Source organism: Cervus canadensis, chromosome 2 (assembly GCF_019320065.1).
Source record: "Cervus canadensis isolate Bull #8, Minnesota chromosome 2, ASM1932006v1, whole genome shotgun sequence".
NCBI lineage: Eukaryota > Metazoa > Chordata > Mammalia > Artiodactyla > Cervidae > Cervus > Cervus canadensis.
The window spans coordinates 74,025,971-74,045,921 of NC_057387.1; the positions used below are offsets into that span (position 1 = coordinate 74,025,971).

Below are 19,951 nucleotides of genomic sequence, written 5' to 3' on the forward strand. Positions count from 1 at the left end.
TTGGTTGTTTCAATTCCTCTTATGATTAACTATAATTCTAAAGAATGAGCTTCTACTGCTATTTTTTTATTTATCAATTTTAAGCAGTGTTGGGGCTTCCCTGGTGGCTCAGAGGGTAAAGCGTCTGCCTGCAACGCAGGAGACCCGGGTTTGATTCCTGGGTCGGGAAGATCCCCTGGAGAAGGAAATGGCAATCCACTCCAGTACCCTTGCCTAGAAAATCCCATAGATGGAGAAGCCTGGTAGGCTCCAGTCTATGGGGTTGCAAAGAGTCAGACATGACTGAACAACTTTACTTTAAGCAGTATTTACTACATAATCAAAGACAAAAATTTGAATTAGCTCATTTATACTGCTCTACATCTCACCTCTCTCCCTTTTCCCTCTTTTGGATTATGATAGTTGCTTTTCTGCTTCTTCTATTTTAACTTTTGTACCTTGAAATAGTATATCTAAATATGTTCTTCTTTCCTATTAACTATAATCAATAACTCCTGATTCCTCTTGTACATCACATGAAAGATCTTAGCAGTTTTAGCCTTTCCTCCACATCTTATTCCCTAGGTCAAGTGCATATTTATTCTTATATTTTGAGGTTAATGATTATATTCATTTTTCAACTCTGATTAAGCCTTTAAATTTTGCCTGTAGGTTAATTCTAAAATTAAAAATACTATAATTGGCACTTAATATTTTTTAAATTGTTTATTGTAGAATAAAGTAATGTGCTAGGATTGTGTTTCTTCTCATTGAGTACAATGTAAACACAATAGGCTCTCTTTTCTTATTCTCCATCAGTTACTAAAAAATAATGCCATTAGTTTCCCTTATGTTTAGACCTTGGCTTTCTTGTATACTTTTTCTAGAATTCCTAGTTGCCTTTCTTTTTTCTTGTGGCAAATAATAATAATAGTAAAAATCTATATAGTACTTGAGAGTGCCCAGCACTATTCAAATATGTATATATATCCCAGGTAGCTCAGTGGTAAAGAATCTGCCCACTAATGCAGAAGACTTAGGAGGCACAATTTCGATCTCTGGGTCGGGAAGATCCCCTGGAGTAGGAAATGGCAACCCACTCCAGTATTCTTGCCTGAAAAACTCCATAGACAGAGGAACATGGCTGGCTACAGTCCATGGGGTTACAAAGAATTGGACAGACTGAAGCAACTTAGTATATACAGCTATTTGTTATCATAGTTAGGTATACCAAATGTGAATAATCAGGTAAAAATTATTTATCAATATAGACATGGAAAAATAATTTCTAAAATAGTTTCTCCTTTTCTTCATGTGTAGACAGAGTATGCTAAGCCCTTCCAGGAATTATATTCACAGCATAGACCCCAATGTAGAAGAACATTGGGTTCTACAGTCTTTTCTTCTGTACCCAGCAATCAGTCTAATGCATATAAGAAGGAAGACTCTATTTACAGGTATAGATATTGTGTGTTTATATTGAAATAACTGAAACTTAACTGCATCTAACTTTAAGATAGAAACATTAAGAAACCTTTAACCAAGAAATAGCAGTATCTAATCATATAACACATTATTTTGCTGTTCAATAACATCTGAAGACTCTCTATTACAAAAATGGTAAAGTCTAGATTCCTGAGTATGGCTTATAATATCTTTCCAGCCATGTATTCTGTCCTTTACTGATCCTAATCACAGTGAATAAATAGTCTGTTCCAACTGCTATGTAATTTGACCCATTCTATTCTCTATGCTTAGAACATACTTCTGCACCTGATAGATTCCTGTTTATCTTGAATAGTCTCAAATAGCAAGATGTCCATCAGTAAGGCAGCTCCAGGTTAACTTAGGTATTTAATGATGTCATCGAACATCCAGCTTCTCAATCCTCCCTCAATTGTCTCACCAAGTAGTTTGTCCTTCTAGCCTTGCTAGATAAGATGTCTATATCTTATAAATATAAAATGTTCTACAGCCTTGCCATATAAGATGGTGACTACTATTCAACCAAACTGGAAACAACACCCAATGAAAAAGAGAGAAACTCTTTGACCCTTTTGTAAGAATGAGGAAAATGCTCTCCAACGCCCTCCAGAAGACCTCCTCTGGTGTCTCCTTGGCTAGAAAAGCTTCATGCACCCATACCTAAAAACCAATAAATCAGGGAGTTTGGGGGAGAATGGATACATGTATATGTGTGGCTGAGTCCCTGAAACTATCACAACATAGTTAATTGGCTATACCCCCAATACAAAATAAAAAGGTTTTAAAAATAAAAATTAAAAACCAATAAATCATTATCTGCTTTTAATATGATCCACAGTATGAAATATTAATACTTTTTATATTACAAAGACTGATGTCTTTATCAATCTATCTATGAAGTAGAAGATTCAGATTCATAGATCCCTAATTATTTGTCTTTCTACTAGTTGAAATTGATTGCAGTATTTTAATGCTTTGAATAGTTACTACTAAGGATCTATGTGATACACTCTCTTCTACTTTTAAGATGTTGGTCAGGAGATGCTAAATTGATTTAGTATCTAAACTGATGGGTTGTAGGTCACATTTTGAAAAGCACAGCTTTAGATTATTCAAGATTCATTCCCTTGATTTAGGAAGGAGCCCAACCTCCCTTGAAGTATAGGGTTGCTTGGAGAAAAATGAATAGGATCAGAGTTCTGTTAGAAAAAAAAAAAAGAAAAGTTGGGGGGGGGGATTCTTAAGTAGGCAACCCTCTGTTTACCACTTATCGTTTAAGATTCTACTGAGATATTACATTCTCTCTGAAGTGTTCCTTAATAGCAGTGGCAGACTATTCTACTCTTTCAGCAAAGCAAATTTCCCTTTATAAAATTTCTTGAGTCTCTCTACAGAAAAAGTGTTGTATTCTTTTATTAAAGTTCCAAATTAAGACTTCTGGGAAAGTTGGCAACCTACATACAGGTTTATCCTGGCTAAAGTAAGTAACAGAGAAGAAAAATTCGTTTACTTGAAACTAGGACAGTTTATCTCAAACTCAAAGAAAATCTGCTATGTATTACATATGAACGTCTGAAAAGACTACAGAAGTCAATGCACAATTCCTGTTCTATAAAAAAGGAGGGGGGGCAATATTGAAGGAGCCAGTAGAAAATATTCTGAAAATACTTCTGTTAAGCACCATTCCCCTACCCAACCCCACTCCCACCACACACACGCTCACACACTCAAAGAGAAAGGTTTATAAACAATGATGAATCATATGAACATGGGAAATCTTCCCCTTTGGGAAGATCCTCACTGTAAATCACAGCACTCCAAGTCTGTGTTAGCAGTATTTTTAACATTGCTTTAGATGTTCTCAGTTAGAGGGAAAACCTGCTAACTTGGAGGAACAAGGTCTTGAAAGGAGGATTGGTAACAGAAGAAACCAGATACAATTTTTTAGGAATCATCTTTGCAAGTGTGAGTAATAGCCACCTAGATACTGTCTTAAAACAAACAAAAACAAAAAAACAAAAAAAAACATGCCCCCATCCAACAGTCCAAGAGCCATGCAGCCATTCTTTGATTGACTTCCTCACCAGACTGAATTGCTTACCCCGAGAGAGGTAAAAAACTGGAACTCAGTGGCACCTCACCTGTAAATGGACAGAGAACCCACCCCACTACCATGTTAGAGTCATTGAAGAGGTTTCACAAAACATTCAGTGCACAGAAAAATTTCCCCATGATTTTTCAGGGCTCCACCTCCTTCACCAGCTGAATGCCCAAACTGATAATGTAAAATAAAAATATCTGGATTTATCTGTTAATCTTTAAGGAGAGAACTTAATAATACTCAGGTAAACAGGGAGAACATCCCAAGAAAATGTAACCCTATTATTTGGGGGATAATATCAAGGCCAAATTAAAGTGTCCTAATTCAAAGGTGAGTAGATGAAAAAAATAAAAACCAAACATGGCCCCTATCAACAATTCTGCAACAAAAAAAAGGGAATAATTTAAAATATGGCTAATGGCTACATTTTGACAGAATGTGTAACCTATGAAATAGGAGTAAAGTTAGACATTATTGCTTCATGTGCTCAAGAAATCAAAGAAAATAAAGATCCTATAAAATAAGATTTGAAAATACAAAAGATAGTTGCTGAGGATGAAATGGTGCTATTAGAGTTAACAATATTTTTAAGGAAATAGGTAGTGATGATGCAGAACTGACAGGTATATTAAAAGTAGGGGAGTAGAATAAACATGGAGTAAGCCAAACTGAAGATCTGAAGAGCAAGTTTAGGAAAACTGCATGCAACGCAATATGAAAGGGTAAAAATATGATTGGATTAGACAAGATAGTACATTAACAGAAGGAAAAAGATATCCAACATGGAGATAATTGGTGTAAAGAAGAAAACAGAACAGACTGAATGAACTGACTTTAATATACCGTGGCAATTTGTTGTGCTTGGAGAGTTATAGGTGTGCTGAAATCTTTAATGCACTTAAAGATGGCTCAGGTGGCTCTATGGTAGCCAGGCTTTGAGTGTCCTCAAGTGTTTATTTATCCCGGTGTACTGAACAAAGAATATTAACTAAAATGTCACTATGTGGGAAAGATAGGGAAACATGGCACTAGAATACAAACTACTTGAGAGCAAGAGAAAAAGCTGAATTTACTGCTTACAGCGTGTGTGTCTGGGAACATATTTAAGAAAGTAGAGAAATGCTGGAGTGGCCAGCAGTTACATTTGGAAGAGTTCAGTTGGACACTTTACTCATGCCAAGTGGCAAGATCTAACTGACCTTTTGCATATGCTAACTGACCTCTCTCTGTACGAAGTATTTTACCATCTGAGCTTCCTACTGGGCTTCCCTGGTGGCTCAAGTGGTAAAGAATCCGCCTGCAATGTGGGAGACCTGGGTTCCATCCCTGCATTGGGAAGATCCCCTGAGGAAATGAACGGCTACCCACTCCAGTATTCTGGCCTGGAGAATTCCATGGACTGTATAGTCCACGGGGTCACAAAGAGTCGGACACGACTGAGCGGCTTTCACTTTCACTGACTAATGATGAGTTTACATATTAGAGAGATTTGCAAATTCGGGAATGCCTTTCTTCAACAAAAATCTCCAAGACCAGTTTTATGTTTGATCTGTCTTAGCCAAACATTAGATTCTTGATCTCAGTCTTTTCCAGTTCTGTTTATTTGTTTTTGCTAAATAGCTTCTACAGATCAAGCACGAAACCAAGTACTTTGCATGTTATTTTTCAATGTAAAATATTTTATACAAAATATTTTGTAAATACCATAATACATATGTACCTTTTATGAAAATATTTTAAAAATTCCAGCTCAAACTGGAAAAAAAAAACAACCTAGAGAATCACTTGAATTGGTTGGTCACTCAGAAGATTATGTTATTGGAGTAAAAATTCACAGCCACTTTAGGTTTAAATCAGCTCTTCTGTTTCTTTCTATGATGGTATCTGAGTGAGGGACTCACTGGACTTTGTAACATTGAGAAAAAGGTATTTGGCCAACGATCTTGATCAGTGCCTTTGGACTGCTGGCCTCATTTCTAGATGTTCTGTGGCTACCGGCACTTGTGGTTCATGAACTTACAGCCTATTCTCTCTGAACTTGGATAAGGTTCATTCTCAGGTATCATTAGAACAGCAGAACTCAGTGAGTTTCTGTCGTGTCTTCATCTGTTCTTAGACTGTTGATTTATACCTCACCCAAGGGAAGCCTTTGCTGTGGCTTACCCCTGTGATAGTAAGCTTGTTGGCAAGCCTAATCTGAGTGTTCATGTCACTTGTGGACCCATGGAGATCCGGAATGAAAGCTGTATCTTCTCTCTGCCTGACCACATCATTTCATCCTGATAATAAAGCTAAGGTGACCCTGTGTTGGCAGGAAGCTGCCTGGAAAAGAACTATTGTCCCAGAATCTCAACAAAAGATGTGGCAAATATACTTGTCTTCCTTTGTTGGTATCCTCAACCTACATAATGTACCTCCTCCCCACTCAAAAACCAAAGAGGCACATGTATTACTGTCTTGCTTCCACTCCTGCTTTTGCTTTTTTCCGCCACAAACCAAGCAGCAAATGATGGTCTTATCAGGTTGAAAGTATGGCAGGGGGATCTGAAGGAGATGTTAGCAGCAGTTATTTTGAGGAATGGCATAGGTAGACAAGAACTGATAAGCTGAAACCAGTCCTATAAACATTTATGCTGAACTTCTCATTTTCAGAATAAAATCTTCTTCTGATTTCAATGATTTTGGTACAAAAGAAAATGAATCCATCAGAAATGATCAACTAAATGAGTATTCAGTAAGACAGAAAAGCCTGCTCCCATTGTGCTTTGAGGATGAACTGATAAAGCCAGATGCCAAGATAATCGACGCTAGTCTGATAAAGACAGTAACTTCTCACCCGGTAATAAAAACATCTATTTATACTACTGTTCAGTAAAATTATGTTTTATTACTACTTGTAGGCATATCGTATCCTAGTGACCAGAATCTTTGATAAATTCTTCTTACCTCTTGGCTTCATATTCTGAAGTGACAACAACGTGGATTCTTAATATTCTTTTAGAACCCCCATTCCAAACCAGGGGATTCCTTGGCACCAGCTGAAAAATTTGTGTTTTTCTTTTATGAAGGATTTATCAAATTTTCTTGATTATAAAAGAAATATAAAATAAAGATGGTGTTTTTTTAAATGACTTGATTGATTGTGGTTCACTTTTCTATCAGTCTATTCTATTTCAACCAGAAGAAGCATTTGTTAAAGGTGATTTGGTAGCTCAGAGTCTCTAGGAATGCTGGACAGACAATATGGCTGGAAAGCCATCCAATCAGGACTCACCCTGGTATAGCCTCAGCTTGCTCTACTGGGGCCCATGCTCTTGTCACAGACAAAAGAAGTTTACAATTCTGATGCTTGGCAATAGACACTGCTTCTAAGACCTTTGCCCACTGCTGCCTTTCAGCTAGCTATATCTACCACCAGCCTCTCTAGAATAGTTTTTGCAATGCCTGCTTTTCACAGTGCTTGCTTTTTCTGAACTAAAGACTGTCTTAAGTGTATCCAAGTGGCAGAGCCTAGGCCACATGCCTATGCCCTAACCTTAAGGGAAGATGATAAAGTGAGTTTTTGCCTCTACCTAAGGGTACATTGGGCTCCCCTGGTGGCTCAGTGGTAAAGAATCTGCCTGCAATACAGGAGATGAGAGTTCGATCCCTGGGTCGGGAAGATCCCCTGGAGAAAGAAATGGCAACCCACTCCAATATTCTTGGAATATTGGAAATCCCATGGACAGAGGAACCTGGCGGATTGCAGTCCTTGGGGTCGCAAAGTCAGACAGACTTAGGGACTGAACATGTTTGCAAGGGTACATTCCCTAAGGTACTGGACAGACCAAAAATTTGACAAACCTCTACTACTTTGGCTAAATAGGTAACATTGGCATCACTGGTGGATTAAAAAACTAGATCTTTTGTCATTTTTTCAGTAATCATAAGCATTAATATGCCTTTCACACTAAGGTCATTAATATACAATTAGATGATCATCAATTTCTTACTTTGTTAACTATATTTCTAAAAGAAAAGTAGCAATCATTGACTTAAAGTTTATAAACTAAATACTGGTAATATTTATATTTGATGAGTAATCTGTGGATTTAATCTTTTTTTTCCTTATAATGGAAATGTGTAAGAGAGTTCAGTGAGTAGATCTTACATAGAGATTTTGCTACTATTGTGATAAAAAAATACTCTATTTTTAAGTCAATCTACTACTTTGGCTCTTTTATTTCACAGATATAATATATTGAGCACTTTTTATTGTGCTAAATTGTGCTATGTGTTGGGATACAATAATGAATGTAAGTCTCTTAAAGAAAAATTTTACACTTTCTGAATTTATTAGGCTATTCAGACTTTATAATTTTAGCTTGTAATCAGTTATGTAATCAGTTTCTTTTGATCTTTACTCAATCTATTGTTTGGTATGCTGCTTACTTCTGGACATGGAAACCTAAGAGATGCCAGGACAGTGTTCCATGCTACCAAATATCATATTTCCCAGTGACAGCACCAAACATTTCTTTACATCTCACGCTATTTCAAAAAGAATTTTAGGAGGCCAGAAGTTCAGATTTTACCCCTAACATTGCAACAGAGTACTAAGAGAAGGAAGTGTATAACATACAAGGACATCTTTTTGTTATGTTTAAATACTATTACTGCTTATATTAAAAACTTCTATGTAATTACTTTTAGAATATTTTGCCATTTTATTTTATGTTTTAAAAACTACTTAGCCTTCTTGCCTCAATAGACAGATAACAGACTCTTTTCTTTAATCCACAGGGGAAAAATGATACAAACCCCATAATTTTCCATGAGGCTGAATATGTACAAATGTTACTTTTGACAAAAAATAGGCTTCCTCCCCATTCTATGGAAAATGGAAATGGTTGCCCATATGAAAGATCAAATGTTGTTTTAGAAAGAAATTGTGAAATGCTTAAATCTGTATCTAGAGATCAATATGTTACTCCTTCCAAAACCCAAAGAACTCTGCCTACAATACAGAAGAAAGATATACCAGCAATATCTTTTGAAGTCAGCCATAGGACTGTAGATGATAAACTAAGGAAGAAAACTAGGAAGCAGACATTTGAAAACATATCTTGGGATAAACTCTATAATTTTTCACAGACATTTTCCAGCTTAAAAAAAAAATTTGTGGGTTTCCTTGATAAAACTGTTATTCAAGAAATGAGTGCTAAAACTGGAAAATTTGAAAAAATGTTTTCTACAGTAAAACCAGTGAGCAAATTCAGTGCCTCACCTGTCAAATACTACTCAAAGCCTTCAAGAAGTATACTCAAAGTCCATAAAATAAATAATGTAACACCATTGGATGATTTGTTAAACTTGTCAAGTGAAAAATAAGCACCTCATAAAGTATTGTTTATTCAGCATTTGGGGGGGTAACAAGAAGCAAATAACGAAGTTAGAAGATCATAGAAGAAATTCTTGTCTAAGTGGTAATATTCTAGTGGGTGGTAGAAGAGAACAAAGAATAGAAGTTGAAATTACAAACCAACAGTGATATAATATTTTTAGTAAATAAGAGGATAAAATTAGGAAGCAATGGTCACCAAGAGGAACTAGTTCAGAAACTTCTCTTATCTCAGTTTGATTCCTCAGTCGTCAGCATTCCTACAGTTAAGTACGATTCAGGACCAAGAATGGTGTAGACTGACTCTGGATATCTGCTATTGGAAGCCAAATAACATCAAAACTTTGTTCCATAACTAGATATCAAATAAAACAATATGACATTAATTTGATAGATGTGGAATTAATTGTATAAAAGCACTTTGGATAATTGATGGAAACTATTACAATATTACATTAGCAATTCATGAAATTAAAAGGCTTTGCAAAATTTCAAATATCTTTTTGCTAGTCAATGTTGAAACTTCTTTACTATAGAATGCCTTTATCAAGTGTGACTTTGACTTTTTTCTGAATTGTTAAACAATTTAAAAGCACAACTCATCCTTAGTAAGTAAATAATTTTGGTAGTAAATCCTATAAAAGATTGAAAATTTTAATTCAGTTGCTATTCTATTTATTCATTAACTTCTCATTAACTCAAACAGTAAAAAAGCAGAACTCAGAAACAAGTTGCATTTCAGGAGTTCATTGGTAATCTACTTGTTTAAGGACTTTTCTTTTTTAAAGTCTTAACTGTTAGTACTTGAGGAGAAGTAGGTTAATTTAGAAGCATTTCAGTTAAAGGAAGGTTTTGGAGGTCTTTGGGAAACTTTCAAGAGTAAGGAAGTGAACTTGTTCAGGTGTCTCTCTTTCCACCGACTGGAGGTTTTCTTTACCGTGTGTCATCAATGCTACTCTTGGGCGTCTCTGCATGAGTAGAAGCAGATTTTGGCTCTCAAATAGGATGACAAGGAGAGAAAATGAAGATGGCGGAAAGAGAATGTTAACTGGAGACTCTGTAAATGAGAGAAGAACCAGAGAAAAAGGACTCAAGATAAGGTGGTGGGTTCAGTTATGTAGGGAGTAATAGAGCGGGAACACAAATTTTCCTGGCTAATTACCTTTCTTTTGGTTACGTGGAGAGGAGAAGCAGCAATAGCGCAGCTCAAAGTCATGAAGTCATCTTTTCAGAAAACAGGGATCGACCTTGCTCTCTTTGCTTGCTTCATCCATTCTCCCCCTATCTCCACCCCCCACCACATTCCCTGCAGTAATCCCCATGGCTTACTGCAAAACAACATAGTTTCCCTAATTACCCTGCGGTCTCAGAAGAGAAAACACAGACTCTTAACCACCAGACTCTTAACCACTAACAGTAAAAATGACAAGAAATAGAAAATATACCTAGTAATAGCACAAGTGATGATGGTAGAGTTTCCTGATATTCAGTATAAGAGAAACAGGTGTAGACCCTGAATCTGGGCAGTTATGAGTCAACTTGGGCAAATAATGTCAACTATCTGAGTCTCACTTTTCTATATTCCTGCCTTAAAATGAGGACAACAATACCTTGTTTTACAGTATGATTATTTTAAAGATTGGGCTTCCCTTGTGGCTCGGCTGGTAAAGAATCTGCCTGCAATGCGAGACCTGGGTCTGATCACTGGGTTGGGAAGATCCCCTGGAGAAGAGAAAGGCTATCCGCTCCAGCATTCTGGCCTGGAGATTTCCATGGATTGTATAGTCCACGGGATCACAAAGAGTCAGACACAACTAAATGGCTTTCACTTTCGTTTTAAAGATTAAATAAACAATGTGGAGTCTCTTGAGTATGGTAAGCATTTATTTAAAATTCCCCTTTTATTCCCATCCTTTCTCCTGTTCTTAACGTGTGTGTGTGTGTTAGTCACTCAGTTGTGCCTGAATCTTTGTGACCCCGTGTACCATAGCCCGCCAGGCTCCTCTATCCTTAGAATTTTCCAGGCAAAAATACTGGAGTGGGTTGCCATTCCCTTCTCCAGCGGATCTTCCCAACCCAGGGATCAAACCCTGGTCTCCTGTGTTGCAGGCAGATTCTTGACCATCTGAGCCACCAGGGAAGCCCATCCTTTCCCCTGCTCTTAATGTAAGTATAACTTCTTAAAAGATGTTCCCAAAGGTCTCTTACTACAACCTTTTCTAAATTAGAGGCTAAACCTAACTACAGTCAGTCTTCAGACTTTAGCCCAAAGTAAACTTAAATTAGAATTGAGGATTTTTTATGTTATTTTTTGGAAGTTTCTGCTGCAGCATGTGAGTTTTATTCTTTAGAAGGGCACTAACTCAATTTAAAAATTCCATCTCACTGAGGATTGGCCATTGAAATAGCTGGACAGCTGGGAGCAGTGGGTTGTGGGAAGATGGTGACATAAGCTCACCACCTTTCTCTTGTACTCTCAGCTTTAATCTATTATCTCCTTAGCCAAACAGATGCTAGGATCTGCAGAAAGTGGGGTGCAAGTTCAGACAAGGTTTCTGTTCCAATGCTGAGATCTGAGTATGGCTCCGGAGACCAGTGCCTGAGTTAGAAGCAATAATGGAAACTGTGCTGTGTCTCGGGACTGGCTGGCAGTTGGACTCTGTAGATTACCCCTGGGAAAGATTGTCTCTGCTTCTCTCTAAGTGTTCCTGGTCTCGTTGGTCCCCAGGAGACTAAGAAGAAAACACTAAACCTATGAAAAAACCTGCAACTCAGAGAATTTTTCCTTTAAATGCCTCAGCAGAGGATTATATTCTGCTTGCTTTTATAGAACCAGTCCATAATGAAAAGGACTTTACCTTCTACCACTTACACAGCTGTGGTCACTAAATACTGCCATAAACAGACCTAAACTTCTCTGAGCCATATGAGAAAAATAGCAACCCATCTAAAGAGTCACAGCAAGCAAATGGTGGCCATCCAGGCAGGACATAACAGGGGAAAGGGCGTGAGAACTGACAGAGGTTTCACCTAGGGATGGGGAGGAATAAGCAAACGTAGTAATTTTGTAGGATTAGCAGTGAGAAAAAATTTGAAAAAAAAAGTTTTTTCCTGTTTACTCATCCTGCCAAGTCCAGCTCATTTAGCAATCAGCTATAAAATAAGTAGAACAGATAAAGATTCTGGAGTAGACAGGGATAATTTGATTTAAAAAAATAATAAAAAGCACTTAAGTAGATTCAAGTATATCACACACACACAAAATACTGGTTGTATGTATGACTCTCAATCACAATCTGAACTGATAGAATAGGTAAGTATTAATTGAGTAGAAAATATAAGAAAGCTTCCAAAATAAGGGGAAATGCAATTTATAAAATATAATAAAAATGAAAAAGAACAAACATGATATAAAAACATAAAATATTGGTATCAAATATCTGTCAGACTATATTTGAATTGCTTGAATTTTCCTTTTATTTTTAAAAAATTTACTCATTTATTTTTGGCTATGCTAGTTGCAGCGAGCAGGGGCTACTCTTCATTGAGGTGTGAAGCCTTCATGGCGGTTCGCTTCTTTTGCTGCGGAGCCCTAACTCTGGGCACTCAGGTTTCTGTAGTTGCTGTGTGTCGGCTCAGTAGTTGTGGCACATGGGCTTAGTTGCTCTGAAGTACGTGCAATCTTCCCAGACCAGGGATCGAACCCATGTCCCTTGCATTAGCAGACAGATTCTCATCCACTGTACCACCAGGGAAATGCCTGAATTTTCCCTTTAAAAAACAGAGACTCTCAGACTGAGTTTAAAAAAATAACAATTATACAATCAGCTTTATGTATACATGGGTTCTACATCTGTGAATTCAACCAAACACAGATAGAAAGTCTTATTTAAAAAAAAATTCTGAAAAGTTCCAAAAATCAAAACTTGAATTTGCCTAGCATCAGCAGCTATTTACATATCATTTACATTATATTTATAAATATTTACATAGCATTTACATTGTATTAGGTATTGTTAAGTAATCTAGAGATGATTTAACGTGTATGGGAGGATGTACATAGGTTTTACACAAATACTACCCCATTTTATATAAGGAAGTTGAGCATCCATAGGTTTTGGTATCTGTGGGAGGTCCTGGAACCAATCCCTTTGACACAAAGGGATAAATATATTCTGTTTATAAGAAATATAGTTAAAGCAATAAAAAGAAGCTTGAAAATAAAGGAATGGAGACAGAGATACCAGATCAATGAAACAAAGAGAAACTGCAGTGGCATTATTAATATCACATGTTAAAATTTAAGATTAGAAACAATAAATGTGACAAAGAAGGACCTTACACTTTATGTAATAATAGAAACACACTATCTGTAAAAGATATAACAGCATCTTTGGTGCACTATATATGTACCAAACAACAAAACAGCTAGTTATATAAAACAAAAGCTATTAGAAATCTCAGGAGAATGTAATAAAAATAAAATTATTGTGGAAGGCATAAATTCCCTTCTTTAAGAGTTAAAACGGGTAAAACAAAAAAAGTATGGATACAGAGTAATTATATAATGCAATTAATAAAATTAATGTAATGAATATAGACTCTGGTTTCTTTGTTTTTCTGAAACAGAGAAAATAAATTTTTGAGCTTGTACATAGAAAATGAATTATGTGCAGGCCTACACAGAAACACTTGTTTTTTTTTTCTTTTTAATGAATATAGAGAACTTAAAAAAAATAACTCAATAAAAAGCAATCAAAATGAAACAGAATCCAAATATATTAGCTGCTTAAAAATAAAGGATAAAGAAGAAAACAAAATTCAAACTATAAAGTAAAAAGTAATGAAAAAGAAGCCACTTCATTTCAAACTTTATGGCACAATAGCTTAAAACAAAAGTTACATTTCTTGTTTTTCTTTCTTCTCTCATCTCCTCCTTTCTTCTTCTTCTTCCTTTTATTATTTTTCTTCTTTCTTCCTTTTTACATCGTTTTTCTTAATGAAAAGATTTCAATGAAAAGGATCCCAAGGTTCTTATTTTGGAAAATAGAAAACACATAAAAAAATAACATATAAAAGGGTGAATAAGAACAAAAATTATTGTTTTGTGTGTTTGTTTTTAAAATACACTAAAATGAGACTTCCCTGGTGACTCAGTGGTGAAGAATCTGCCTGCCAATACAGGAGACATGGGTTCCATCCCTGATCCAGGAGGATCATGCCTGCCATGGAGAAGCTAAGTCCATGTACCACAACTACTGAGGCTATGCTCCAGAGCCTGGGAGTGGCAACTGCTGAGCCTGAGTGCCCTAGAGCCTGTACTTCATAGCAAGAGAAGCCACTGCAGTGAAATGCCTGTGCCCAACAACTAGAGAGTATCCCCCATTTACCACAACTAGGGAAAGCCCACACAGCAACTGAGACGCAGCGCAGCCGTAAATGAAAGACATATAAATAAATAAATAAATTCTACTGTTTTAAAAAATAAAGTAAAATACACTAAAATGGATAAGCTATTCTCAAACCTGATTTAAGAGAAAGGAGCAAAAAAGGAATATAATTATGAGTGAGAAAAGAAACAACCATAGAGATTCAGTTCAGTCACTCAGTCGTGTCCGACTCTTTGTGACCCTGTGGAATGCAGCACACCAGGCCTCCCTGTTCATTACGAACTCCTGGAGCTGGCTCAAACTCATGTCCAACAAGTTGGTGATGCCATCCAGCTACCTCATCCTCTGTTGTCCCCTTCTCCTCCCAACTTCAATCTTTCCCAGCATCAGGGTCTTTTCAAATGAATCAGTTCTTCCCATCAGGTGGTCAAATTGTTGGAGATTCAGCTTCAACAACAGTCCTTCCAGTGAATATTCAGGACTGATTTCCTTTAGGATCTACCGGTTGGATCTCCTTGCAGTCCTAGGGACTCTGAAGAGTCTTCTCCAACACCACAGTTCAAAAGCATTTATTCTTGGGTGCTCAGCTTTCTTTATGGTCCAACTCTCACATCCATACATGGAAAAACCACAGCTTTGACTATATGGACCTTTGTTGGCAAAGTAAAGTCTCTGCTTTTTAATATGCTGTCTAGGTTGGTCTTAGCTTTTCTTCCAAGGAGCAAGCATCTTTTACTTTCATGGCTGCAGTCAGTACCTGCAGTGATTTTGGAGCCCAAGAAAATTAAGTCCGTCACAGTTTTCATGTTTCCCATCTATTTGCATGAAGTGATGGGACTGGATGCCATGATCTTAGTTTTTTGAACGTTGAGTTTTAAGCCACCTTTTCCACTCTCCTCTTTTACTTTCATCAAGAGGCTTTTCAGTTACTCTTCACTTTCTGACATAAGGGTGGTGTCATCTGCATATCTGAGGTTATTTTGATATTTCTCTCTGCAATCTAGACTCCAGCTTGTGCCTCATACAGCCCGGCATTTCAGTTGATGTAATCTGTGTATAGGTTAAATAAGCAGGGTGACAATATACATCCTTGACGAACTCCCTTCCCAATTTGGAACCAGTCCATTGTTCGATGTCCGGTTCTAACTGTTGCTTCTTGGCCTGCATACAGATTTTTCAGGAGGCAGGTCAGGAGGTCTGGTATTCCCATCACTTTAAGAATTTTCCACAGTTTATTGTGATACACACAGTCAAAGGCTTTGGCAAAGTCAACAAAGCAAAAATAGATGTTTTTCTGAAACTCTCACTTTTTCTATAATCCAGTGGATGTTGGCAATTTGACCTCTGGTTCCTCTGCCTTTTCTAAATCCAGCTTGAATATCTGGAAGTTCTTGTTTCACATACTTTTGAGGCCTGGCCTGAAGAATTTTGAGCATTACTTTGTTAGCTTGTGAGATGAGTGCAATTGTGTGGTAGTTTGAACACTCTTTGGCATTACCTTTCTTTGGGATTGGAATCAAAACTGACCTTTTCTAGTCCTGTGGCCACTGTTGAGTTTTCCAAATTTGCTGGCATATTGAGTGCAGCACTTACACAGCATCATCTTTTAGGATTGGAAAGAGCTCAGCTGGAATTCCATCACCTCCACTAGCATTATTTGTAGTGATGCTTCCTAAGCCCCACTTGACTTCTCATTCCAGGTTGTCTGGCTCTAGGTGAGTGATCACACCATCATGGTTATCTGGGTCATGAAGATCTTTTTTGTATAGTTTTTCTGTGTATTCTTACCATCTCTTCTTATTATTTTCTGATTCTGTTAGGTCCATACCATTTCTGTCCTTTGCATGAAATAATCCCTTGGTATCTCTAATTTTCTTGAAAAGACTGCTAGTCTTTCCCATTCTATTGTTTTCCTCTATTTCTTTGCATTGATCACTGAGGAAGGCTTTCTTATCTCTCCTTGCTATTCTTTGGAACTCTGCATTCAAATGGGTATATCCTTCCTTTTCTCCTTTGCCTTTCTCTTCTCTTCTCAGCTATTTGTAAGGCCTCCTCAGATAACCATTTTGCCTTTTTGCATTTTTTTTCTTGGGATAGTCTTGATCACTGCCATGTATACAATGCCATGAACCTCCATCCATAGTTCTTCAGACACTCTATCAGATCTAAACCCTTGAATCTATTTGTCACTTCCACTGTATAAGCATAAGGGATTTGATTTGGGTCATACCTGGATGGCCTAGGAGTTTTCCCTACTTTCTTCAATTTAAGTCTGAATTTTGCAATAAGGAGTTCATCTGAGCCATAGTCAGCTCCCGGTCTTTTTTTTTTTTTGCTGACTGTATAGAGCTTCTCCATCCTTGGCTGCAAAGAATATAATCAATCTGATACCTGTATTGAGCATCTGGTGGTGTCCATCTGTAGAGTCATTTCTTATATTGTTGGAAGAGAGTGTTTTCTATGACCAGTGTATTTTCTTGGCAGAACTCTGTTAGCTTTTGCCCTGCTTCATTTTGTACTCCAAGGCCAAACTTGCCTGTTACTCCAGGTACCTCTTGACTTCCTACTTTTACTTTCCAGTCCCCTATAATGAAAAGGACATCTTTTTTGGGTGTTACTTCTGGAAGGTCTTGTAGTCTTCATAGAACCGTTCAATTTCAGTTTATTTGACATAGACTTGGATTACTGTGATATTGAATGCTTTGCCTTGGAAATGAACAGAGATCATTTTGTCATTTTTGAGACTGCACCCAAGTACTGCATTTAGGACTCTTTTGTTGACTATGAGGGTTACTCCATTTCTTCTAAGGGATTCTTGCCCACAGTAGTAGATATAATGGTCATCTGAATTAAATTCACCCATTCCAGTCCATTTTAGTTCACTGATTCCTAAAACATTGATGTTCACTCTTGCCATCTCCTGTTTGACCACTTCCAGTTTACCTTGATGCATAGACCTAACCTTCCAGGTTCCTGTGCAATATTGTTCTTTACAGCATCAGACTCTACTTCCATCACCAGTCACATCAACAACTGGGTGTTGTTTTCACTTTGGCTCCATCTCTTCATTCTTTCTCCAGAAATAAGTGGAATTATTTCTCCAGTCTTCTCCAGTAGCATATTGGGCCCCTACCAACCTGGGGAGTTCATCTTTCAGTCGTCCTTTCTTTTTGCCTTTTCATACTCTTCATGGGGTTCTCAAGGCAAGAATACTGAAGTGGTTTGCCATTCCCTTCACCAGTGGACCTTGTTTTGTCAGAACTCTCCACCATGACCCGTCCGTCTGTCTTGGGTGGCCCTACAAAGCATGGCTCATAGTTTCACTGAGTTAAACAAGGCTGTGGTCCATGTGATCAGTTTGATTAGTTTATGCACCTATAACCATAGATATAGGAGCAAGCAAAAGAAGCATAAGAAATATTACATGCAGATTTATGCCAACACATTTGAAAATCTAAAAAAAATAATGGATTGATTTCCTATCAAGAAAGAAACGCTCAGAATTGACCCCTAGAAGTGAATAATTTGAATGAACTAATTTCCTAGAAGGCAGTGACATGCCCCAGGACTAGATGAGTTCACAAATAACTTTTCTTATTTCACTGTTGAAGCCAGTGTGGTAAGTAGAATTTCAAAGATGTCTCCCCAAGATTCCCAACTTTGTTTTTCAAACACTAAGCTAGATACAACTGTGAAAGGACTTTGAAGACAGATTTAAGGTTACTAACCATCTGACCCCAAATATGGAGATTATTCAGAATTATTGGTGGGCTTAATATAATCACATGACCTCTTAAAAGCAGAAGAGTGAAGAAGTCAGAGAGATGGGGCAGAAGAGAAGGTAAGAAAGATGGGAGAGAGGTAGAGGTTGGAGATTTTAATTCATAAAGGCAAAAATTTTAAACACTTGTTTATAAAATATTTCCAATTTGTTCACAGTTATTGATTTCTTCCATACCTTTTCCACGTATCTCCACAGTTGAAGTGTATTTCCCTACTCCACTGAGGTGGGCTTGGTCGTGGGACTTACTTTAACCAATAGAATGTGAGCAGATGTGACTCAGAAGATTCAGCTTTGCTCTTCTTGCTCCTGTCCTCCACCATGAGAACAGCATGTCTCAAGTAGTGGTCATTCTTGAATCCGGGTCCACTATGAGAAGACATTTGCAAACAAGGCAAGTTGAATCCTACAAAGGCCAGAAGAGCCTCAACCAACCCATAGCCCTCATGTAACATGATCAAGAAATAAGTTTTTTATATCGTTGGTCACTAAGAGAAGGAAATGTCAACCCGCTCCGGTATTCTTGCCTGGAGAATCCCGTGGACAGAGGAGTCTAGTGGGCTGCTGTCCATGGGGTCACAGAGAGTCGGACACGACTGAAGTGACTTAGCATGCATGCATGCATGCGTTGGAGAAGGAAATGGCAACCCACTCCAGTGTTCTTGCCTGGAGAATCCCAGGGACGGGGGAGCCTGGTGGGCTGCTGTCTATGGGGTCGCACAGAGTCGGACACGACTGAAGCGACTTAGCAGCAGCAGCAAGACAAGGTAAAATTGTTTCTGTAACAAGGTCAGACTATTACAGTCTCTTTGGGACTTTAATCTTTGAATTTAATTTCTCACAAGAAATTTTAGAGTGGGGGGCGATGTATTCAAAATTGGGCATTTCTGTGTTAGCATTTCATTACTAAAGTGTATTAATCTCATAACAGCACCTCTGTTGACTTATACTGGGAAGTGGGCTGGCCATAATTTGAGACGGGAAATAAAATAGGAAATGAAATTTTTAATCTTGATACATCTTGGTCTTGAAATTAATCTAATTAATATAATTGTTACTGAGTCCAAACTTGTATTGTTCACTGCATAACAGGTCAATAAACAAAGTGTTGGGGCAAGGAATAGTGACTTTATTCTGAAAGTCAGCAGACTGAGAAGGTGGCAGGCTAATGTCCCAAACTGCCTCTTATCTGAGTTAAAACTCAGGTTTCTTTTATACTGAAAAGGGAGGAGAGGTGGCTGCTTGTTGCAAACTGAGAAGATGTGATAATCCTTGCTCTTGCAGCTGTCTGCGCAGGTCTGGTCATGAGGTTCCTATAAGCCTCCAACAAGACAACTGCTGTTATCTGTTTTGCAACTTTGTATGAATGAAAGGTGTTACACCTTTAAAGGTCAAGGGAAGCAGAACCTTGAGAATGGGCTATCACGTATACTTCAGGTTATAGGTAACACTGTTTTTCAAAGGTGCAGAGCCAGCATGACTAAGCACAGGCAACAGAGCGCAAAGGTTGGAGCTGAAGGAACAGATCCAATATTGAATCAGTTTGTTCTTCTCTGTTATGTAATGATTACTGTATATTCTAGAGCCTTCTGAACACAAAATTAACACTATTAAGCGATATTCCCAGGAGAATCCAAAAAAAGGTACACTGTTGGAGCGATCTCATAAATATAGGAGCAGGACTTCACTGATAGCTGAATCCTCTCTAAAGGGTGCTAGACACACCCCTGATTAAACATAACTTAATGATTAAATTCAAACAGCAAGGGAAAGTTAGACGGGAACACCTGTTTCCCTGCTCTTCTTGTTCCCCTACAGAGAGAGGGACTTCTCTC

The 19,951-nt window shown here is 37.6% G+C and overlaps 1 protein-coding gene across 2 annotated transcripts in view; it reads left to right on the top strand.

Moving 5' to 3' along the window:
* Nucleotides 1-18,690, top strand: part of C2H1orf141 (chromosome 2 C1orf141 homolog) — a 56,154-nt gene extending 37,464 nt beyond the window's left edge. The window contains exons 6-8 of one of the 2 annotated variants that reach the window (XM_043461024.1): nucleotides 1,300-1,436; nucleotides 6,218-6,404; nucleotides 18,315-18,690. In XM_043461024.1, the coding sequence (XP_043316959.1) occupies nucleotides 1,300-1,436; nucleotides 6,218-6,404; nucleotides 18,315-18,341 (351 nt within the window). In that variant the 3' untranslated portion in view covers nucleotides 18,342-18,690. Of the gene's footprint in view, nucleotides 1-1,299; nucleotides 1,437-6,217; nucleotides 6,678-18,314 lie in introns of those variants that run through there. The other variant, XM_043461023.1, reaches the window with a different exon arrangement.
* Nucleotides 18,691-19,951: the final 1,261 nt, after the last annotated feature.